The 26,301-nt window shown below is 37.7% G+C and overlaps 1 protein-coding gene across 3 annotated transcripts in view; it reads left to right on the top strand.

Moving 5' to 3' along the window:
- Nucleotides 1-26,301, top strand: part of LOC150104992 (uncharacterized) — a 768,027-nt gene that overhangs the window by 467,935 nt on the left and 273,791 nt on the right. For all 3 annotated transcript variants that reach the window (XM_090395452.1, XM_090395451.1, XM_090395453.1), the window contains exons 28-29: nucleotides 1,099-1,279; nucleotides 12,237-12,261. In XM_090395452.1, coding sequence (XP_090251578.1) covers nucleotides 1,099-1,279; nucleotides 12,237-12,261 — 206 coding nt within the window. The remainder of the gene's footprint in view (nucleotides 1-1,098; nucleotides 1,280-12,236; nucleotides 12,262-26,301) is intronic.

Here is a 26,301-nt window from a genome sequence, read left to right as displayed (position 1 = left end):
AGCCCTTTTTCTCTGTATTGCATGCTTAATCTCTTTATTCATCCATCTCACACCTACCTTATTTAACCTTCTCACCCTTGGAATACATTTATAACTAAAGACTTTACAAGAATTAATACACTCAGTGCATGGCTTATACTGAGTTTCAGAACTCTAAAACTTTTACAGAAATAGTAAACATTAAAATTCAGCATTATTTCGAGTGACCAAGATGATAGTAGGTCTGTGGAATGAACCTTATGAGAATAGGTTGAGGATTTGTGGGTTGCAGAAATTGGACGATAGGCGAAGGAGGGGTGATATGATTGAGACATTCAAATTACTGAAGGGTTTTTATAAGATTGATCCAGAAGATATTTTTGAAAATATGACTGGTGGTGGGTGGACTAGGGGCCATGCATGGAAGCTGGGCAAGAGCGTGGTTGACAAGGGTGTTAGAGGTAGGTTTTTTACTTGGAGAGTGGTGAATGAGTGGAATAAGCTTCCAGAGGCTGTTGTGGGTGCTACGACCGTGAATGAGTTCAAGGCAAGATATGATAGATACTGTGTGAATGTTGAATAGTTGTTCCAGACATGATGTTAGGGCCTCCCTCGATGAGTCTGTCGACTCCTTGGAGTTTCCCAGAACAATAATAATAATAATAATAATAATAATATATAGAAACTTCAGAAGTTTCATAATTTTGACCAGTGATGTTTGAATGGGAGTTCTTGCTCTCATAAGATTTCTCCCTAGTCTCTGAAGAGAGCCAACCAGTTTGAAACAGCTGTCAGGCTAGTCAAACCTTTATTAAAATGCACTACTAAAAGGCGAATATATATTTATATTTGGGCAGCACTCATGTCTTTTAGGTAGTGCAAGCTAAGACAACTCTGATGCCAAGAATTGTATTCCCATATGCTCACTGGTCAAAATTTCAAAACTTCCGAAGTTTCTACATATATTCAGCTTTGAAATAATTGAGATCTTTAATACCCATTATTTCTGTATAATTTATATCACGGAAATGAAGCTGTATAACTCTTTCTTCATAATTACTAAACCTTATATTTTAGCATTTATTTTTTTGACAAAAGAAATCATTAATTTCACTTTAGGTTATATGGTATCATAATGGTAAGCCTGTTAAAGAATCAGATGATTTCCAGCTACTTTTTGAAGGAGATCGCTGTACTCTTATAATCAAAGAAGCTTATCTTGAAGATGCAGGGGCCTATAAGTGTGTAGCAATCAATTCTGGTGGAGAAACATCAAGTCAGTGCACATTAACTATAGAACGTAAGTGTTTTTGCAGATTTTGTAGCAATGCTAACTAATTATATTTCTTAAACAGATTATTTTTCTTCTTTTATGAGACTCTTCCTGCAAAAAGTTGTAAACAATAGTGGTAATGGTGAGCTAAGAGTTTTTTTTTTCATTTTTTAATTATGATTTTTTTAGAATTTTTTGTCTTTTTTGGTAGATAACAGGCAGAGGAAATCACTGATTGTTATAGGAGGGGAAACCACAGGAGAGTTTTTTAATGAATTAAATGTAGGTACTAGATTATGTTTCTTGAGGATTCTTGAAATTGGTTTAGAAATTTCAGAAATATATAACAGAAACTTCAAAAACATTTAAAAAGACTAAACTCTCTACCTGATGAAGTCATCAATCTTGCCAGAGATGCTAATGCTACACCAAAGGCTTGCACCTCATGATTTTATGGTCTACATAAGATCCACAAAGATGGCATGCCTCTCTGCCCAGTCCTAAGATTGCATTGAATCTTCTACATATTGCATAGCTACCTAAGTTTTTATCCTCATTGCTAAACTCCCAAATTGACAACTCTTGCTCCTTCATAAGAAACTCTTTGGATTTTCTGCTAAAAATGAGGAATTTATCTCTTCAGCCATCAGATTTAATGGTTAGTTTCGATGTTGAATCCTTATTCACGTATGTACCTCTTGAAAATTCTCCATCTACTTGCGCAAACTTTCCTCCAGATATTGTCAAATTATTCAACTTTGTAATTCGCTATGGTTATTTCATCTGTTAAAATAAACTTTACAAGCAAATTGAAAGGACATCCATGTGAAGACCACTCTTTCCTCAAACTTTAAGATATTTTTATGCAAATTGTTAACAGTTAGAACTCCTGTTTTCCTTAATTCAGCCTCAACCTTCCTTTTGAGTGCACTGTGTTTTTGCTATTTGGTCCTTATCAGACCAAATGGCAAAATGACCAACCTTACAAGCCTTTCTATCAAAAATAAATAAGCTATATTCCCAGATAAATTTTACAATGGAAATTGAAAATAACAATAAACTGATATTCCTAGATGTTTTGCCATCTCGCTCTCCTTCAATTGAACTAATTACCTCTGTTTATTGCAAAGCTACCAAAACATCTAACATATTATGCAGTTGAATGACTTCTCAAAACAGAATGTGTAATATGTCTGTGATTCTTACAAACTTCCTTCCATCAATCCTGAAATAGTACAAAAAGCTCCAATTTTTTATATTTCTGGCATCTCTGAACCAATTTCAAGAATCCTCAAGAAATATAACATAGTACTAAATTTATTTCGTTCAACAAACTCTCCTCACAGTTTCCTTCTTATAATGATCAACACTATCCTCTTTCTCTGTCTGGCATCTACCAAGTTCCTTGTGTTATATCCTTATGTTATATAAATTTTATATCCTTATCCATTATCACCCCCAGATCTCTTATTTCCTCTACTTCCAACAATATATTCTCACCAAGCATAAATCTCACCCCGACTTAAGCAAATCCGTAGTTATGTGGTTTCTTATATGTACGTATTCCCGTCTCGCTTCATCTTTGTTTTCCAAATCCCATCTTTGTTTTCCAAATTTTAAAACCTTATATTTTGCAACATTGAACTCACATCCCCATTTGCTTGCCCAATCACTCAATTTATTCAAGTCTTCTTGCAAGGCCACAACATCTTCACTACTCTTTATGATTCGTCCCAACTTTGTATCATCTGCAAACAACTGAATATCTCCATCCAAATCTTCGCCAATATCATTAATATACAAGTTAAATAGTAATGGCCCTAAAACAGATCCCTGAGGCACTCTACTAGTGACTTTCCTTTTCCTGGATATTGCACCCCCATACACAACTTGGTGATACCTATCAGATAGCCAGTCTCCAATCCAATGCACTAATCTAATATCCAACCCCATCTGCTCTAGTTTGACTGTCAACTTATCATGAGGTACTCTATCAAAAGCTTTTGTGAAATCCAATAATCCACCTCTGGATTAATCTGATAAAATCCTCTCATTAACTTAAACATCTCTATCATATCACCTCTCTTCCTTCTATCCATCATTCCAACCTCCTGATATTGTCTTAGTCACTCATCTCTGGATCCTCTCCATGTCTCCACATCAGATTGAAAAGCAGGTGACCAGAGATCTGAGCACAGTAGTCCAAGTGGGGCTGACCAGTACCTTTTACAGTGGCACAACCACTTCCTTATCTTTGCATGTTAGAGTACTTCTTATCATAGCAGTGCTATAATATGCAACCTTTGCAACACTACCAATATGCCCTCTAAACTTCAGTCCACTATCAACCATCACTCCCAAAATCCCTAATCTCATCCACTTCCTACAGTACAGCACCATCGATATAGTACACAGCCTTATATTTCTGCACTCCAAAATGTGTAACACCTTGCACTTATTGATATTAAAACTACAACCCCACTCTTTTGTCCAAGTAAAAAGTATATTCAAATCTTCCTGAAAGGATTCAGCATAAGCAGTGCTGCTTATAATTCTTCCCAACTTTGTATCATCAGCAAATAACTGAAGATCCCCAGTCAGTCGGTCCACATGATATATCATTTACAAACAAGTTACACAGCAGGGGGTCCAAGGGGGACCCCTGCTGTGTAACTTGTTTATACACACTGGTTATAACTTGTTGAATCCTGGGGCACACCACTGGTGGTTACCTGTGGTGTGCCCCAGGTAACCAGTGGTTCTTTGAGACACTGCTTCATCACACACAACCTGCTGGTATTGTTCAGAGAGCCAATCACTGATCCATCTAACCAATATACTATCTATTCCCATCCTCTGCAGTGTGTACACCAACTTATCATGAGGTAATCTATCCAAAAAGTTTTGCAGAGTCTAAGAATATCACTGTATATGATTCTCCCTTATCTAACACGCTCATTACCTTATAAAATGCAAGTAAATTGCTAAAACGGGACGATGAAGGTCAGCATGAATTTATTAAGTGGCACTCTTATTTTAGTTATCATGCTGGATTTTTTATTATAAAGTAACAAGTGCAATTGATGAGGGAAAGGTGTATATTGCCATTTTTCTGGATTTTGCAAAAGCATTTGTCAGTGTGTCACATGATAACTTGATATTTAAGCTGCACCATATAGTTACAACATATCAAGTTACTGGACTGGCATTAAATTGACTGAGAGTTATTTCTATTCTAAGAATTATGTATGGGGAAGCAGTATCAAGGAGAAAGAAGGCTATAAGTCTGGTTCTACTGGGCTCAGTACCAGGACTTCCACGTTTCAATGGTATGACACTGATATTGTCATTGGACTTTAGAGTGATATTCAGTTATTTGCAAAGGATGCAAAACTAGGGAGGGTTATTAGTACTAGTACCAATGCTATTGTTGCTCTTCAGGAGGATTTGTATAAGTTACAAAGGTAAGTGAATGAATAGGGATTCAAATTTAATGCAAGTAAATGTTAGGTTTTGAAATTTGGAATCAGCAGATGGGAAGCTGCTTTCTCTGTTAGTGGAAATATACTGGGGGAAATGAAGAAGCAAGGTATCTTGGCATTATAGTAGACAAAATTTGAAGTTCAAGCAAATTACAAACATGATGAAGGCAACCCAAAAGATTGCAGCAATGTGAAGAAGTACACTGACCAGCAGATATAAGAGCTTGGTGGTTCTGTTGTATAAAGCCTTTATTAATGGCATCTGGATTAATGTGCTCAGATCTGGTCATCTGAATTCCAGGTGATGAATAATTTTGTAGTGAGTTCAAAGGCAAATAACAAAAATGAGGACACTGACTAAATGGAACACATAATGAATCTTGTGACTCTATAGAGATTGATAGAGTAATTCTAGTTGTTCACATTTCTTTTTATTGTTATTCCTTTCATACTCTGCCTGAGATTCATTCAATACGGATGTGCATACCATTCACTCTTGGTAATGCATTACATTTCATTTGTCTCACTCATCCCCTATACTTCTTCTCATCCTTATCCTACCTATAATTAAATTTACAAGAATTACCTCACACCCCAAGAAAAATCTAAGTTTTAAAAGAGGTATACCGTGAGTAGACATATCGATACAAAATTAATAACGGAAAAAAAAAAAAAATCTACTTGATGGGCCATATATATATATATTCACCTCTCTCTCTCTCTCTCTATATATATATATATACATACAGTCATATCCCGACTTAAGCGACTTAAGACCTCACTAAAGGTTGAAACTGGTCTGGGTAGTGGCATTTCCCTTAATGCATAGCAGCATACATGTCTGCAAGAAGATGTGCTTTGCATTATGGGAGATACTGAGACAAGGAGTGATGAGAGCTTGGTCTACCTTTGCTTGGAGTTGCCTGGTGTTGCGCTACCTTACCTCAGTCCTGAAGATATTTTCAGGCGCAAACTTTGTTTGCTTACACTTGGATAAAGGATTAAACTAAATTTATTATAGATAAAATTGCTCATTTATCTAAACCAAATTCCATTTTGATGTCCTGCTGAAAATACGAACTGTGTTCAATAAAGAGTCTATTTGCTGGGCCAATTTTCCATATAGCTTCAAGTCATCCATATACAACAGATGGGAAATTTTAATATTACATTTAGGAATTTCATATCCAAGTTTTGTTTTCTTCAGAATCATAGACAATGTTGAAGAGCAATGGTGACAAGGAATCACCTTGGAAACTTCCATGTTTAATGCTGATATCTCCAAATCGTTCATTATTCACTATTAATGTTTATTTCCATGATTTCATAGCAGCAGCCAGAAACGAACATATGTTTTTTGCTAATTCCAAATATTTTTAGTGATTTTAGGATCCAGGCGTGTGGGAGGGAATCGAATGCTTTTTTGTAGTCTATCCATGCCATGTTCAAATTAGTTTTTTGTCTTTTTGAGTTTCTGAGAATCATTTTATTAATAAGGATCTGGTCCTTTGTTCCTCTAGATTTTTGAAAATTGCCTTTTTGTTCAATTGGATAAATCTGATTATCTGATAAGTAGTGGTATATGGAATTTGCTATGATTGCAGTGAACAGCTTAAGCATAGTTGGTAGGTATGTTATTGGACGATAGTTACTTGGGTCTGCATCCTTATCCTTATCATGAAGAGAAAAGTGCGCCCAGATATCATCCATTCTTCCACTGAGCCTGACTGCAACAAATAATTAAATTGTTCTGCCATTCGATCATGTAGACTGGTTAGATGTTTTAACCAAAATCCATGTAGTTCGTCTTTGCTAGGTGCACTCCAGTTTTTTAATTTTCTAGCTTGAGCACTGACCATTTCTTTAGTGATAATGACATTTTGCATTTTATTATTCTTCTTCTTATTATTATTATTATTATCTGAGACCTCCAGGGAGTCAAGGACTCATTGAAGGAGGCTATACATCACCCATCCTTTCCAGCAGGAAAGACTAATACTAATCCATTCAGAGCAGCAAAAAGGTATGAACTATGAATTACCTGATCCTGTGGTCCAACAGGTAATGATAGTAAGCATATCAACTTAGTGGTACTCGTTCTCAAAAAAACTATTCCCTTTTGTTCATTCATGTTTTTGTTTAATTTCTGATTCTATTTCCTTAATCCATAAAGCATCTTTATTGTGTTCAATAGGATTATCCCAGATTGACTTCCAAAATTTGAGTGTTTCTTCTTTTCCTGGTGAATGATGGCTTGCATTTGTATTTCTCTGGAGAGACTGAAAGAACTGACATTGGTTCTGTCGAAATTGCATATTTTGTACATATTAGTTTATTCTTGCTTCATAATCTTTTAATTTTTTGTGCAGTCACTGTAATTCTTTGTTTTAGCTCTTTGGTAACTTCAGCAATTGTTTTGTTGGCCAAATTATATGTGTTAATCAGTTTGTTTTTGATGTTATTATCCAGAGAAATACAAATGCAAGCCATCATTCACCAGGAAAAGAAGAAACACTCAAATTTTGGAAGTCAATCTGGGATAATCCTATTGAACACAATAAAGATGCTTTATGGATTAAGGAAATAGAATCAGAAATTAAACAAAAACATGAATGAACAAAAGGGAATAGTTTTTTTGAGAACGAGTTTTTTGTTCTGTCAAAATTGCATATTTTGTACATATTAGTTTATTCTTGCTTCATAATCTTTTAATTTTTTGTGCAGTCACTGTAATTCTTTGTTTTAGCTCTTTGGTAACTTCAGCAATTGTTTTGTTGGCCAAATTATATGTGTTAATCAGTTTGTTTTTGATGTTATTATTTTTCAGCCGTCCTTCTTTAAAACTCTTTAAGTTGCTTAGATCAGCTCGAAGTGTGTTGACCTTTCGTTCTAACTGGATTTTCCATTGTGCAGATTGTTTCATCCTCGGCTTTTGCTCTTTCGGTTTGCAACCAAGCTTCACCGAAATGATATAGGGTGTGCGGTATAAGAGCAGATTTGTTTCCTTTATACTGTTGGTTGTGATGGTTTCAATTACAGCATTTGCATCTAAGAGGAGCTGTTTTAGCTTAGATTGTTGTAAAGCTTTTAATGGTGGTAGTCTTATACGGTCATTTATGGAGTTCATATGTTCCAATATCCCTGACTTCATTTTACACTGCTCTTCTGTCAAAACATTCTGAGGTATGTTGTCAGGGATATTTGAACTTGAGCTGCAAGAGTTATGTAATAAACCAGCAACTCCAGTAACAGAAATATTTTTTTACGGAAAATGAAATTCTTTTGGTCCATAAGTCTTTGTTCTGTTATTGCAGATTCTGGGAATTTTTGTTTCCAAATTAAATGCATACGCTTTCTGAAACCTCATTTTTCTGGTGTTGATCTGTAAAAACATTTCATAACTTCTCTGTTTTCTTCTACAGTCTATTTTTTACGTTTGGTTCCTTCCAGTCACTTTTCAGCTTCCTGCCCTGATTGCCCAGCAAGGAGAGCTCGGTCCTGTAGTCCACTTGTCACCTGATGCCCAGGATCCTCAACATCTGACGCAGTCCTTGATGACCAGGGCATCGACTGATCCAGTATGGATCTCTTCTTCCTTTTCACCATTAAGATGGGGGATGGAACACTGTTAGGCTGGCTCCTCAGTTGAGACCTGTCTGACAATGGTGGCCCTGCTGGCAGCTATGCAACCGCCAGAATAGCTCTCAACATCACTGAAGCAACCAAGTCCCACCGCCACGACAAGGCCATGTTCCTTCAGGGGGATAATAATAATAATAATTATTATTATTATTATTATTATTATTCCAAGACCCCATGGAGTCACAGACTCATCTAGGTGGTCCATTTTGTCATAAACAAAGCTCATCATGCTGCGCCTTAAACATTCAAATTCTATGCAGACACCATGCTCTCTGGCAATACATTCCAATCATTCACAACTCTCCATGCAAAAACCTGCTTCTCACTGTCCTTGCTCACACCCTCCTTATATAGCTTCCAGAGTTGACCTCTTGTTCTCCCCCATCTCCCACCATATGATGACAAATCTTCAACATTAACCCTAAAACAACCTCTTACTAACTTGTATGTCTCTATCATATTGCCCTCTTCTTTCTATCCACTAGACTCCTCAAATTGCATCATCTCAACTGATATTTTATTTCATGTTCAACATATTCAACATGAAATAAAAAATCTGTTGAGATGATGCAATTCAACATATTTATATTCAACAATCCAGAGCTCAGAAACTAGTTTGATCAATTGCCTCTGGACCCTACTCCAACATCTCTTCATCCTTTTGAAAACCAGATGACAAATCTGTACACAGTAGTCCATATGTGCCTAATCAGAGTCTTATACAATGGAACCAGAATCTCCTTACTTCTAGAAGTCAGGGTCCTCCACATCATTCCCAGAATTAGTTCTGTTGTCCTCACAACTGTATGGCCTCTAAATTTCAAATCCATATCCAGCATCACCCCAAGATCTCTCATTTCCACCACCTTAAACAATATGTCCCCACCAAGAGTAAATTCTACCTCAGATCTTTGCTTTCCAAATTATAAAACCTACCTTACATTTCGCAACATTCAATTCCCACTCCTGTTCTCGTTCACTCAATCTATTCGATATTCTTGTTAGGTAACATCTGCTCTACTCCTTATAGTTCGTCCCAACATTGTATCATCTGCAAGTGACTGAATATCCTCATTCAAATCTTCCCCAATATCATTAATATACAGATTAAACAGCAATGACCCTAAAACAAACTTCTGAGGTATACCATTAGTGACTTTCCTCTTTTGAGATATTGCTTCCCCATACACAACTTGTTACCTATTGGACAGTCAATCTCCAATCCAGTGTACAAGTCTAACATTTGAACCTATCTGCTCTAGTTTCACTATCAACTTGTCATATGGTAATCTATCAAAAACATTTGCTAGTCTAAGTATACTACTGTGTATCTATCTCCTGCATCCAATGCTGCTGTCACCTTATTCTAATTAGTATGTAGATTACTAAAACATGAACTCCTTTTATCAAATCTGTACTGACCATCAAATATATTGCCACTGTTGTCAACCCAATTCTGAATCCTGATTCTCACCAGTCTTTCCAACATTTTAACCACAACACCTGACACACAAATTGGTCTATAATTTGATGCTTGACTCATGCATCCTTTGCAATCTGACTCAATTGAACACTCATATTAAACAAATATATTAAGGCAGATGTCAACTCCCTGGCACATTCCTTCAAAATATTGAGTAATATATAATCAAGTCCCACAGCCTTATTAATATCAAAAGTTTGGTTAATTCCCCATATACCTCTTCCTCACTCACAGTCAGTTTCTCCACCTCGTCATTCACTCCTTTGAAACTCTACATGATGTCACATTCACAAGGATGAAAAACTCATTAAATATTCTCAACTATATGCTCCGCAGTAATAGTCCTTATACCATTCTTGTGGAAAGGCTTATGTGTTCATCGTACATGTTGATTGGATTTTAACGGTGTAGATGTGAACACAGATTGATAAGAAAATAACTATTTACTGACTTAATTGCTAATATTTCACTGGTATTCTATCCAGCATCTTCAGAGCACACAAACAAAGTTTGTTACTGTAGCGAGACAACCACAATCCAGTATAACAATGGGACTAGTGTGAGCAATTGTAGCATGCAGCAAAAAGACTAAAGTCCTAATCAGGCGGCATGTAAGTTTAAAAAATATATATATGTGAGAGAGAAAGCAGATATTAATTTGGTCTTACTATCTCCCAAATCTTTGGTAGATTTATACAGCCATAGTTGTTGATTTGGAGTATGTTTCAAGGCTTCTGCTGATTCCAGGAACAACCTCTCTGACTTGTAAATCTGTGCAACACTTTTGTTTTCTTCCTATCAATCCTGTGTGTGGGGGTATCCAGAGCATGGTATGCTAGACCCGATTTGGCATAGCGAAAGTGCTGGATATATTTTTTGTGTTCACTGAGGCGGATGCCCACAGTTCTTCCTGTCTGTCCATAGTAGGCTCGATGATGTGAACAGGGCACTTTATAGACTCATGGATGTGATAAGGGAGAATCTGTCCTTAGGTGAATGGATGAGAGTTGCCAATTTCACATAAGGTTTAAATACGGTGTGTGTAGTTGGTGTTTGTTAAGCACTCTAGATATGTTTTTGGATGTACCTTTAATCTATGGAATGGTGACAGTTTTGTTGTAGTCTTCTGTGGTAGACAGCGGGAAGGGGATTTCTGGGGAGCATTTAGTATTTTATCTATCTTATGAAGATTATAGCCATTGGCCAGGAAGGTGTGACGTAGGTGAGAAACTTCAGCAGTGAGAGCAATGTCATTGGAACAAATTGCTCTAGCTCTATGGGTTAGTGTTTTTAGAATACCATATTGTTGAGATGGGTGATGGTGTGCTTGTTTGTGTAGATATCTCCCTGTATATGTGGGCTTTATATAAACTGATTATGATAAGGAACCTTGTGGAAGATGTATGATTAGTGCATCCAGGAAGGGCAGACAGTCATTGGCTTCTAGTTCCATTGTCAAGTGGATTTTTGGGTGCTGGCTATTTAAATGCACTAAAAATGTATTCAATGTGTCTGGGCCATGTGGCCAAATAGCAAACACATCATCAGCATAGCATAGCCAGATACTAGGTTGGAGAGTGGCTGTATTGATAGCTAGCTTTTCCAGATGTTCTATGTAGAAGTTTGCTAAGGGGGGAGAAACGGGGATCCCATAGCTGTCCCATCTAATTGTTTGTATATTTTGGCTTTTACATGTAAAATAACCTGCCTGTATTGTGAATTTAAATAGTTGAAATATAACGAGGGGGGGGGGAATGTGAATTTAGTAATTAAGGACTTCAGTTAATGGTACATTCGTGAATAGTGAGGTGATATTAAAACTCACTATTGTTACCCTTACCAACTGAGCCACCTTCCTTACCTATTCTTTGTATTTCTCATGGAATTGATTATTACCACTCCTCTTACATAAATGACTCTTGTCATTTAACATATATTTCTTGTCATTTAACATATATTTAAGAAAAAAGTGTACAAAAAACTGTATATTAAATTAGCAGAGAATAACAATGGTAATAAAGTTTTTTTTTTTTTTTAATCAGAATTAGCTGTAGTCCTTTTACTTTAACTTGTGAGAATGATATTAGTTTATTTCAGTTCTCCAGCTAAGCATATCTTAGCCATGTTGTTTATATAATGCATCAGTGGTTTCGTAATAAACCAACAAAATGCTGCTTTATATAATTATGTTTTAAATTAAATGATAAATTTACTAAAAAAAAAAAAAAAAATCAGCTAATGCCTTTTTATTTCCATATACGGGAGTAATATAAATTTAAATATAAATTTATATTTAAATTTACTAATGCAAAAAAAAATTTACTAATGAAAAAATTACTAATGCAATAAAGTAAATTTCTTTCTTTATATATTACAGCTCTCAGTGAAGTTGAAGAAAAGCGGTAAGGATCAAAATTTAGATTGAATTTTTAATCTTTTTTTTTTTTTTTTTTTGGAAAAATCATATTTTATTAATTACATTAAAATAAGATTTCAGAATTCATATTTCTAATCATCGGGGTGAGGGGGATGCTGGTCTTGAAATTCATACTTGCTATTGTTATCATTCAGAGAGTGAGAGGTGTGATTGAAGTCTAATTAGCAGAATAATGAATTACTGACCATTTAAAACTATATATTTAAAAATTTATGTACATTTAATCATATAAATACAACATTTATTTTGCAAATGATATTTTATCTTTTTCAATTTATCTACTTGAATACAAATTCTACCCTATGGTTCTTCTTTATGAACTGATCAATAACATTGTCATAAAAAGTTGGTTATAACTTAATTTTCTAAGCAACACGCATACTTGTAAAGACTGGCTGAAGCTCACTGGCTAGAGCTACTTTGACTGCGTATGGCCTGTGTTTAAGACGACATGAAGGGAGCGGAAATGGATATGCACTCGCATGAAATCACAGTGATGCAGCGAGGACCTGGTAGCTTTGACAACCGAGCAAGCCAAGGTAGCTTTAACTAGAAAAGCAAGCATCGGGCTTCAATACACAACACAAAGCTCAATTATTGACACTCAAGCTTAAGACTTCTTCTGTCTACAAAAATAAAAGCCTAAATGGAATGCTTATAAATGCATGCATTTATTAACAAATAAATATTACTTCTTTCTCAAGTAATGAGCTTGCGCAGCAAGCATGGAGAATTTTCCCTTGCTAATCACAGTGTCCTATGCTTACCTATCTCATTTTTTCTTTTTTTCTGTCATTCATATAAAGTATAAAGCCAGCCTGGTTGGCCGAGTGGTTACCTTATTCACTCTCCAGCCAAAAGGCTGTGGGTTTGAATCCTGCCAGTGAATATTTGTGATTGTCTGTGAAATTACTAGTGGTGGTGATAGCCAGTAGAGATGGCATTTTGTAGATGATGATGGTAGTTACAGTTGATTGAATGGTGAAGCCAGAGAGCTGTGGAGCGGATTCCCTCCCTTGATGAGTCTTTGGACTCCTTGGACGTGTCACGTAATAATAATAATAATAATAATAATATTACTATTATTATTATTACTTCGGGCAACTCCAAGGAGTTGACAGACTCATCGAGGGAGGCCTCGATGAGTCTGTCAACTAGCATCATATCAAACACAACTATTCGACATTCACACAGTATTTATCATACCTTGCCTTGAATTCATTCACGGTCATAGCACCCACAACAGACTCTGGCAGCTTATTCCACTCATTCACCACTCTCCAAGTAAAAAACCTACTTCTAACACCCTTGCTAACCACATTCTTGCCCAGCTTCCATGTATGGCCCCTAGTCCTCCCACCACCAGTCCTATTCTCAAAAATATCTTCCAGATTAATCTTATGGAAACCCTTCAGTAATTTGAATGTCTCAATCATATCACCCCTTTTCTGCCTATCAACCAATTTTTGCAACCCACAAATCTTCAACTTGTTCTCATAAGGTTCATTCCACAGACCTTCTATCATCTTGGTCATTCGTCTCTGGATCCTCTCCACCTCCTCTCCATCAAGAAGAAACCCTGGCGCCCATATCTAGGCACAGTAGTCTAGATGGGGTCTTATCAAGGCTCGATATAGAGGAACAATAACTTGTTTGTCTCTGCTTGTTAAAGTATTTTTCAGCAACCAAGTGATTTGATGAGCTGATTTAGCCACTTTTAAAATGTGCTCCCTAAACTTCAACTCCCTATCCACCAACAATCCCAAATCGGATTGTTGGAGGATAGGGAGTTCACTTCATTCACCACAATTCCCGTATAATCTATTGGTTCATTCATTTCTCCTGGAGTACGGTTCCACCAATGTGATATGCTGCTGCTAATCTTTTCACTCCAAAATGCATAACCTTACACTTTGCCACATTAAATTGACATCCATTTTCCCTAGCCCAGTCCTCCAAACTATCCAAATCATCCTGTAAAATTTTGACATCCTGTGCACTCACAATTGCTCTACCCAACTTTGCATCATCAGCAAAATTCCTCTCAGATCCTTTCCTATATCTTTAATGAACAAATTGAAAAGTAGTGGTCCAAGAACAGAACCCTGCAGCACACCACTAGTCACAAGCCTTCTTTTGGACTCCCACTCCTGAATAAACCACTCTCTGGTATCACTCCATCAACCACCCTCCTATCCATCTCACCAACCCTATATCTATTCCCATCTGCTCCAGTTTACTGATTAGAGTTCCATGTGGTATCCTGTCAAAGGCCTTGGCATGGTCCAGTAGAGCCAAATTCTGACTGTGAACCTATTACCCTTATCCAGTTCAGCCATTACTGTGTTATAAAATGTGAGCAAGTTACTGAGGCATGATCTACCCTTCAAAAAACCATGTTGTCCCCCATACAGTATCCCATTTTCATCTATCCAATTCTGTATTCTTCTGTTGACTCCCTTCTTTCCACACCCTCAGGACTAACACAGACCCGAGACTCAAATTAAACAAAATGGTCAAGGGTACTGACAGTTCTTTAGCCGCTTCACGTATGACACGAGCTGGTATATCATCCACTCCCACAGATGTATTGACATTAAGGTTTTGCAATAGACTACTCACCTCCACTTCATTCACCACAATGCCCATATAATCTATTGGTTCATTCATTTCTGCAATGTCACCACCTGGAAGATATATTCTTGCAAAGTACTCGCTCAGTAATTCAAATATATCAACTGATTCGGTTACCTCCTTACCATCGGCATTCTTTAAAATCATTCAGCCATATACATTTTTTTTTACTTGCAACATATCGAAACAACTGTTTTGGATTCTCTTTAGCCTGCATGGCCAATGTTCTTTCGTAATCCTTTTTTGCTTTTCTTACCACGCTCGTTACCCTTCTGGCCTGCGCTTTATACCGTTCATGTGCCTGCCGGTCACCTTTCTCCTTAAATTTCCTTCATAGTTGATTCTTTTTTTTGCAGCTCAACCTTAATGGTGTTATTCATCCATTTAACCCCTACTTGATTTATTATTCGGACTCTAGGTATACAGTCAGCCATTGCTTCATGCAAACACTTCTTAACCGCTTCCCATGCATTATCAACTTCTAGCCCTTGCAGTTGTACATGCCGTTTCACTGAACAAATCAATCTCCTAACCTTGTCATACTTACCACCTCGATAATTCCACATGTACCCTGTCTTAATTGTAAATTAAACACCTTTAGCCACCTCCCAAGTCAAGACCCTATGATCACTCTCACCAATTGGTGGCAACGTGGTCATATTCATTACAGCCAAATTCTCAGATGCAATTACCAGATCAAGCACTCTCTGACCCCTAGTATTTTCCATTACATGCTACATGCTGTCGCAGATAGTTATCCCTTAATAACCGCATAAAATTCAATTCCTTCCTCCCATGTGTCCTCTCCTCCTTCCAATCAATGTTACCATAGTTGAAATTTCCCATAATAATTACCCTCCTTCCACTCATTTCTTCTATTTGCTTATGCATACTATCTCCACCATCTATTCCATCACCTGGTCTATAGCAGCACCCAACTGTATATTTTGTTCTGCTAGTTTGAATCTCACACCAAATAGCCTCAAATGTGCTCTTTTCTCTATCGTGCAGTTCCACACTTCTATTCTTCTTGGCTATAGCTCATCAGCTATCATCAATAACACTCCCCCCCCCATTTTATTCTCCCTGTCACTCCTGAACACACACCATACCCCTCACATTCAAATATAAAGTTTTTGTAATTGTGGAAAATTATGTCTCAGTTTGGTTTAAATGAAATAAAAATAAAAATTTAATTTATTTAAGTTAAGGGATATTACATCCCATATTGTTTCATAGCCGAATAAGAAACTTAAAGAGTTTCATGCCAAATATAGAAACTATATTCGGCATAAATATAGTTTCAGCAGTTACAAAAAATTTAGCATTTTCAGTTTCAGCAGTTTCAAAATTTAGCATTTTCAGTTTCAGCATTTGCCAAAAACTGCTGAATATAATTTCAGCAGTTTTTGGCACTCGCTTTTCAGCGAGTCCAACGTAAGAAAACACCTGAATAGTGCAACACATAACCCATTTGGTAGTGCAACACTGAGGCAACTCATAGCAAGGGTGGAGCAAGTTCCGATCACTGTTCTTGGTATTTACTCATAATGTGAAACCCAGCTCATAGGAGCTATATTACTGTTCTACATTATGAGAGAAGGTCACGTCTTTCATAATGTAGAACAATAAATCTCAATAAAGGTTGAAACCCAGACTGGTTTCAGTCTTTATTGAGGCCTAATGAGTGAGCGGGTAGACCTAGTTATTAATATTTTTATTATTATTTCCTAAGACCTCATGGAGTCAAAGACTTATCTGGGAGGTCCTTTTATCACACACATCTCATCATACCATGTCCTAAACACACTCAAACTCCTTGCAGACACCACACTCTCAGGCAAGGCATTCCAATCATTCACAACTCTGCACTAAAAAAACCTGCCTCTTACTCCCCTACTCACAACCTCTTTATACAGTTTCCAGGGATGACCTCTGGTTCTCTCCTGATCTCCCACTATTCTCTGTAGAACTTCTCCACCATTGATCTTATAAAACCCCTTACCAACTTGTAGGTCTCTATCATATCTCCCCCTCTTCTTTCTCTCCACCAGACTCTGCAAATTACATCTTCTCAATCTTTCCTCATACTCAACATTCCAGAGGTCAGAACTACCTTAATCAGTTGCCTTTGGACCCTTACCAACATCTCTTTATCCTTCTGAAAACCAGGTGACCAAATCTGGGCACAATAATTCATGTGTTGCCTAATCAAAGCCTTATACAAAGTAACAAGAATTTCACTACTTCTACACGTCTGTGTCCTCCACATCATTCCCAGAAGCCTTTGTGTTGTCTTCACAATTTTGGCGATGTGTCCCCTAAATTTTAGATCCTTATCCACTATCACCCCCCCCCCCCAGATCTCTAATTTCCTCTGCCTCCAACAGTATATTCTCACCAAGCATAAATTCTGCATCCCATCTTTGTTTTCCAAATTTTAAAACCTTACATTTTGCAACATTGAACTCACATCCCCATTTGCTTTCCCAATCACTCAATTTATTCAAGTCTTCTTGCAAGGCCACAACATCTTCAGTACTCTTTATGGTTCGTCCCAACTTTGCATCATCTGCAAACAACTGAATATCTCCATCCAAATCTTCGCCAATATCATTAATATACAAGTTAAATAGTAATGGCCCTAAAACAGATCCCTGAGGCACTCTACTAGTGACTTTCCTTTTCCTGGATATCGCACCCCCATACACAACTTGTTGATACCTATCAGACAGCCAGTCTCTAATCCAATGCACTAATCTAATATCCAACCCCATCTGCTCTAGTTTGACTGTCAACTTATCATGAGGTACTCTATCAAAAGCCTTTGCGAAATCCAAGTATATTACTGTGTATCCTTCTCCTCTGTCCAAGGAAGCAGTCACTTTATTGTAATAAGTAAGTAGATTACTAAAACATGACCTCCCTTTAGCAAATCCATGCTGTCCATCAAAGATAATACCATTGTTGTCAACCCAGCTCTGGATCCTACTTCTCACAAGCTTCTCCAACAACATAACCACACCACCTGACACACAGATAGGCCTATAGTTTGATGCTTGAGTTCGATCACCTCCTTTACGAAGTGGCACAATCTTGCCCACCTTCCACTCTTTAGGAACTTGACCAAGTGCAAGACTCGTATTAAAAAAATATGTCAATGCAGGTGTCAACTCTCTGGCACATTTCCTCAGAATACGCGGTGATATATTATCAAGTCTCACAGCCTTATTTACATCTAGTTTACTCAACTCCCCAAACACCTCTTGCTCACTTACAGTCAGTCTCTCCTCCCCATCATCAACTGCTCTCAATCTCGCCATGAAGTCACATTCACAAGATTGAAAGATCTTTATGAACTGCTCATTGAGTTTCTCCACTGCACCTTCTGCAACCGTTTTATACCGTTTTCTCCAATCATTGTCATCCTTCCATAATCATTCTTTCTTTTGCTAGCTACATATCGAAAGAACTCCCTAGGATTCTTTTTCGCTTTATTAGATAACTGCTGTTCATAATTCTCTTTAGCTACCCTCACCAACCAAGTCATCCTCCTTGCCTGGTCTTTGTAGACTCATGAAATTGGTTACTTCCACTTCTCTTATGCTGCTTTCGCAATGACCTTTTTTTCTATATCGCATGCTTAATCTTTTTATTCATCCATCTCACACCTGCCTTATTTAACCTTCTCACCCTTGGAATACATTTAGACATGGCATCTACTAAAGAGTTTTTGAAAATCCCCCAAGCTGCATTGATCTCTTTTCCAGCTAACTCCTCATTCCATGCTACACCTGCAAGCTGTCTCCTGAGCTCTTCATAATCACCCCCCCCCACTTGTAGTTCCACATATTCCCTTTTTTCACAGGGGTCCTTGCACTGCTTGCAACCACCCAGCTAATCACCTCATGGTCACTCTCACCAATTGGTGGATGATTTGCCACCTCATTTATAATTACATCCTTTGATGAGATGATCAAATCCAAGACCCTTAATCCTCATGTGCCCTCTGTTACATACTGTCTGAGGTAGTTATCCCTCAAAAACTCAAGTAACTCATTTTCTCTACTTCCAGTTACTATCTCTTCATTCCAGTCTATATTGGTATAATTAAAATCACCCATAATGATCACCCTTTTCTTATTTGCTTGGCTTATTTGACTAAACATTTCACTATCACCACCATCCACATTTCCAGGTCTCTAACAACATCCCACCAAGTATTTGATTCTATTTACCTCTATCTCACACCATACCGCCTCAAAACCACTGGCCCTATTTCCCCTCTTGCATCTCTACCTTGTATGGACATAACTCTTTCTCTATCATCAATAGCACTCCCTCTACCTTTTTACCCCTTCTATCCTCACGAAACATATCATACCCTTCCATCTCTATTCCTGTCAGGATGTCGTCCTCATCTAACCATATCTCACTTATTCCAACAATCTTTGGGTGAACATACGCAATTAGTGCAACCATTTCATCCACCTTGTTTCTTATACTTCTAGCATTGGTATACAAACATGACAGCTCATTTCTGGATCTACAGCTAGTTCCACTGATACCACTCACTCGATGTGATCTCTCCATGCTGGACTGGGGCCATTTCCCTTTCTGTTCTTCATTTTAGAACCCTTTTCAATTTCATCTGTTTCCTCTTGATCCCTGGTCATCCCATTTCTTTCCTGCCTACACATGCTCTCACCTCCTCTTGGAGCATCCACCTTTCTCACGCTGTGTACCCCTGTCCACCGTGAGCCTCCCCGTTTCCCTGCTCCTCTTGCACACCCATTCTCTCATTTTCTATACTCATACCACTCATTTTCCCATTCATATCCACATCTTCAATCTCTCCTGTCTTACTCTTCTGCTGTTCCACATCACTCCCCTCTCGATCTGATTCATTCTCTCTATTTACTTCTCTACCTTCCAGCAGTAGTCTCTTCCAAGCAACTCACACCATAACCACTCAAATGCAATCCATCACTCCCATACAATTCACTTTGTTCCTCAAACTGTACTCCCATCTCCTCATTTCAGCCAGAATATCATTCATAATCCTTGCTTTCTGCCTCATTTCACCACAATCATACCTAGGCAACACACTGACTACCCTTCCTATCATGCTATTCTCTTTTATCTTTCCAAGCAGCCTCCTGACATTCATTCTGACGTGCTCTTTGTTCTCTTTCAAATCATTTGTACCAATTAATACAATTAACTGTTTTGCTTGTTCCCGCCTCATATCCAATGCCTCAATCACTCTACTCATTTTACTGCCTGGAAAACATACCTTGTGCATTTTATCCTTTAGCGCACCTTTAATAATGGAGTCGCCATACAACGCCACTCGCTCATCTTTTGTTAACTCTTTCATGCCATCATGATTTATTTTAATAGTTTTGATCAGAATTCTCTTAATTTCCGCATCCATTTCATTTCTTACCTCATCCAATCCAATTCACTTTCCGAATCTCGCGCCACATTCTCTCTATCATTAAATCTTTCTAACTAACTCTCGACCCCCCTCTTTTCACTTTCCCTCTCATTCATCCTTCTTCGTTTCTGTACTTTCGGTCCAACACACGTCCGACTTTCACTATCATTCTTCTCACTTTCACTCTCATTTATCTTTCTTTGTTTCCGTACTTTCGGACTAACATGCATCCAACTTTCGCTATCATTCTTTTCACTTTTACTCTCATTCATCTTTCTTTGTTTCAGTACTTTCGGTCCAACATGCATCCAACTTTTGCCATCATTTATTCTTTCGATTTTTTTCACTTGCGATTTCTGTGTCACTCCATTTCTACTTTCATTCGTTATCTCAATTTTGTTTCTTTCTGCCACTTTCGTCCCTTTTAACATCGGTTACAGTTTTTAAATCGCTTTTTCTTTTTTCCTGATTTTTTAACATTTTTTCGTCTGTCTTACTTACCATCCTTCTCTTTCAAACGTGCACTCGCGACATAATTGTTACTAACACTTTCTGTCTTCAATTTCATATTTGCATTCATCAGTTCCTCATTCAGGTCACACTTTGCACACACCCCTCTTCCATCTGCGCTAAAGATCCACAAATCATTTATGTAATCAAAGGAATACATATAACAGACCTCACACTTAACGAAACAATCTAAATTAAAATCATGGAATGACAATTCCATGATTTTAATTCAGTCATTTCATTTCTGCTGCCATTATTTTTTTCCCTGCAGATTACTAGGTCTAATAATAACGATTTCATAATTAAGTTTAGGCAAGAAAAATCCCCCACACTAATAATACCGGTAGCAGACAACGTTTACAGCCGCTATTACTCAAACAATTACGCATATATAATTAATTATTCCTAGAATAACTTATCTGAATCAGGAGCTCTTCTTAGGTACGTCCACAGTGCTTGGCTCACTAGCACCCTCTATAGTCAATACCAAGTTTGTAGCATACAGAACTTACATACCCTGCTATAAGAATTGCCAAGAAGGTGTCTAATAAATTACTAATTATATGAAGAGCCAAAGGCTTTAATTCGGCTACGTGAAATTATTTAAGTTAAGGGATATTACATCCCATTTAAATTATTTTTAATTTAAAATTAAATTCAAATAAAGTTTGAATGATCATAACCAGATTTTTACCTCATATACAATTTTTTATTTATTTATTATTAGTATTATTTATATGGGTACTCGCTGGTGTCAAAAGACTCATCTCAGGAGGCCCACTCTATCCATTAACACAATACCTATCTTACGTCTTAAACCTATTCACTGTTGGGGTGCTGACAACGACGTCTGTCAATATCTTCCACTCATTAACCACACACCCTTACCTTAGACTCTTAGACAACTTCCAAGTGTGACCATTTGTTTCACCCCCATATATATATTGAAATATTTCTTCTGTGTCAATCTTATAAAATCTCTTTAGTAACTGATAAGTTTCTGTCATATCCCCTCTCCTCTGCCTGTCAGTTAACTCTGCATCACACACTCTTAATCTATCCATAGACCTACCACCAGCTTTGACACATGTATCTGAATCCTCTCCACCATCTCCCAATTCCCAAGAAACACAGGTGTGACCAAATCTGTGCACAGTAATCAACTTGTGGCCATATCATAGCCTTATAAAGAGAGATAATAACCTCCCTATCTTTACTTGTGAATGTGTTCTTCAGCATCAAAGTAATTCCCTGAGCTATTTTGCCAACTCTTGCAATATGTCCTCTGAATTTCAAATCTCTATACATCATCACCCACACATTCATAGTCACATCAATTTCTTGTAAACTAGTAACATCTGTTTGATATGAAGTGTGTAATTTTTTCATCCCAAACTGCATTACCTTACATTTTGCAACATTCAATTGACAACTATTGTCCTTTGTCCACCCTGCCAGTTTATTTAAATCATCCTTAAGATATCTGCATTAACTTATCAACTATTGCCTTCCCTAGTTTTGCATCATCAGCAAACTGAATACCCCTGCCCCCTTCAAATCTTCCACTATACCATTAATGTACAAATTTAAGAGTAGTGGTCCTAGTGCAGAGCCCTAGGGAACTCCACTAGTCATTATTATAAATTCGGCTATTATAGCCGGTTTTTGTTTAGGAGTGACCCTTATTTAAATACATTGGCTATCAGTACTCAAGGAGTATATATATTTAGGGCATTATTGGTAAGTATAGAAGGCAATTAATTTAGAATAAAAGAGGTGGAAAAAATTTTTGGTACATACCTTTATTGATTCTATGATGTCTTCCACTTCCATGATCTCGCTGGAGGTTGTTTACAAGCGGGGGGGGGGGGTGTTTAGGCACGGGAAAATAAGCTTAGATAACCCAGGTTAATATTAATAATATATATATAAATGTATACATATATTGTTTTGAATTAAGGCGCATTTTTGTGGGGGGGAAGGGGAGGAAGGATAAAGACTATATGGCAACTGGGGGTGAGTTAACGGGGTGTGGAGCCGTTTCGGTCATGATGACCATCCTCAGAACTTTGTCGGAAAGCCAACAAAGTTCCGAGGATGGTCATCACGACTGAAACCCCGTTATCCCACCCCCAGTTGCCATATAGTCTTTATCCTTCCTCCCTCCCCCCCTCCCACAAAAATGCACCCTAATTCAGAACAATATATGTATACATTTCTATATATATTATTAATATTAACCTGGGTTATCTAAGCTTATTTTCCCGTGCCTAAACACACCCCCACGTTCCTACCCCCCGCTTGTAAACAACCTCCAGCGAGATCATGGAAGTGGAAGACATCATAGAATCAATAAAGGTATGTACCAAAAATTTTTTCCACCTCTTTTATTCTACCTTAATTGCCTTCTATACTTACCAATAATGCCCTAAATATATATACCCCTTGAGTACTGATAGCCAATGTATTTAAATAAGGGTCACTCCTAAACAAAAACAGGCTATAATAGCCGAATTTATAATAATAGTTTTAAGAGGAGTAACATGGGTTTTTTTCCCCAGAGTCTATACTTAATCCACTAGTCATACTTATTTGCTTTCCACCCCACCATACACCACCCTCTGATGTTTGTCTATCAGCCACCTCCCCTATCCATCCCACCACTCTCATATCCATTCTCATTTGCTCCAACTTATGTAATAGTTTTCCATGTTGTATTCTGTCAAATACCTTTGCAAAGTCCAGCACTATCATGGTGTAGCCATTTCCTTTTCCAATTCTGCTGCCTCCTTATTATAAAATGTGAATGAATTATTGAGGCAGGATCTACCTTTTACTTAGCCATGCTGCCCCCTATAAAGCATCATATTGCTGTTCTTCATCCATTCCTGAATATTACTTTTAACCAACTTTTCCAATACTTTAACCACCACTCTAGAGATACCAACTGGTCTGTAATTTGCTACTTCTGTCTTGGTGTCACCTTTATAATGGAACTATCTTACCCTCTTTCCACTTCCTTGGAACCTTGCCAGAAAGAGCTGAGACTTTGATTAAACAACTTCACTAGAGGCAGTGCCAGTTCACTTGCCCATTCTCATAGCACACAAGCAGATGTACCATCCAGGCCCACTGCTGTATTCACATCTACTTCAATGCTCACCATCAGTCTCTGTAACCTCAGTAACTGCAAAGTCACCACCTGGATTATATGAGGTCCCACACAAGAAAAACTAGACTAACCCTATAGCTTGGGAACAGAGTGGGAGGGGAGAGATGGTTATAGAGCATGTTCTAACCTTTCACCATGAGACAAGGCTTAACTCCATTGCTTTACTCTGTATGAGTGCATACGTGTTCAGATGTAGATGTTTTCTTACCCTTGGTCAGAAAATGTTGGAGTTCAAGACTCAGCAGCAAGTTAACATCAAGTTTCTTGAGAAACTGAAGAAATCCGCAATGGAAACTTTTCAATTATTGACTGAGACTTACAGTGAAGAGTACATGTCTCATGTATGCGTTTTTGAATGGTACAAACAATTTTCGGAAGGCAGAGAAAGCGTGAAAGATGATGATCTCCCAGGTTACCCATGCACAGCAGTCCCTCTATTACATGTTGCCTGAGACATTTGTCCCTCAAGAATTCTAGAAATTTCATTCCTTTATTACTACATGCATTTTCCTCTTCCCAGCTTATACTGCTGTAGTTAAAATCTCTCATAATAATCATTCTCCTTGCACTTGCCAAGCTCAACTGCCTAAACATCTCCTGCTCCCCACCCTCTGTGCTCCTTGGCTTGGCTCAACACCCCCACTAAATATCCTTTCTTGCCCTCCTCTACCTCGCACCATATGCTTTCAAACCCAATTAGTGTCTCTGCCTTCCAAAGCCTCCACTCTTAGAGATGGACATAAGTTATCACTTATCATAAGCAGTACTCCACCACCAGGTTTTCACTTCCTATCCTGCCGAAAATGCTGTACCCTGCTACTTCTATTCCTGTTATTATATCATCTTCCGTCAACCACGTCTCATTGATCCCAATAATCTTTGGCCAGGCTGATGCTATCAGTGCCACTAATTCATCTCCTTTATTCCGGATACGCCTGGAATTAGTATAAAGCATAAAAATGTCACTTCTTCTATACCTATCCAGTGGCGTATTTAGGTATTTCCTGCCCCTAGGCCCACAGAAAGTGCTGCCCCTCATATTTAATGAACATGTTGATTTACATGCATAACCTATTTATATCGTAAATTCGTAATATAAATATATACATATATATTATGACTCACCCAAAATGTCCTAGAATATTCTATGTCTCGCCGCTTGCTCAGCGAAGGTATTTAATTATTGACTGAGACTGTAGAACTGCCAAGTTGCTGAGCCTTTCTTCTGTCATAGTTGTTCCATGGTAGTCCTTCAACCTTTTGAGGGTGTAAAACGATCGTTCTGCTAAGCAATTTGTTGCCATCTTACACAGAAAAATTGTAACAGCAGTGTCCAGATTGGGATATATGCACTGTAGGGCTTCCTGTCGAATTTTCTGTGAAAGTTGTAGGAATGTATTTATTTCTAGGCCACTTGATTTCAGGTGCGCTCTGAAGTGCAGGTATTCGTTTACAAATTCCGGTTCAACATCAGTCGAAAAGTGTTCTTGAAGTTTTTTGCCCCTTTTATGACATCCTTTTCACATATCACATGCATTGTTGTGAGAAACAGGACTCCCTCGAGAGGTTTTCATATGACACTTTTCTTTGATTCATTTCGAATGAGAGACTGTGAAAAATTGTGTCATAAGTATCAGTTTCGAAACTGACTGATGGATTGTACGTGTCTTCATTTTTGTTACTTTCATCTGCGCTGTCATCAAAAATCCTGGTGGGCTTTTTCTTCCTCTTTTTCTATTCCTCATATAAGTCAATCCACTAAGTTTCTTGCCCTGTTCTTCATAGGATTCATAGAGGAACTCTAGTTCTTTGAAACATACTTCGAGGGACCCTTACAGTTCACACACAGTTCCTATATCAATGTTTTTACTTTGTAATTTCTTGCTTGTGGCATTCATTCTTGCAAGAATATCACCCCATAGGCAGGTCATGATCCCAACCTTCAGTGACTGAAGTTGCCATAGAATCCCACTTGCTTCACATCGTGTAACTTTCTTCTGGGTGGTGTTATTTTCAGTTTCATACAAAGTGGAAATTATTTCCTTCCATCTCTCACCAAGACTCTGGCAGACATCATCACGAGCTGACTAACGAGTAGGCGGAGGGCATGTGATTATTTTTGCAGAAGTTTCCAGGTGCTTTCTTAGAACACTCCACTGATGTGTTGAATGTGTGTAAAATACGTACAGTTTCTGAAGGACATCAAAAAATGCGGAAGAGTACTGACAGGATTCGGGCAGCGCAAGTAC

Source organism: Typopeltis vanoorti, chromosome 7, assembly GCF_054136105.1.
Source record: "Typopeltis vanoorti isolate ZY-2024b chromosome 7, IOZ_Tvanoo_1.0, whole genome shotgun sequence".
Lineage (NCBI taxonomy): Eukaryota > Metazoa > Arthropoda > Arachnida > Uropygi > Thelyphonidae > Typopeltis > Typopeltis vanoorti.
Note: the sequence above shows the minus strand (reverse complement) of the source record. Positions and strands in the feature narration are given on the sequence as shown.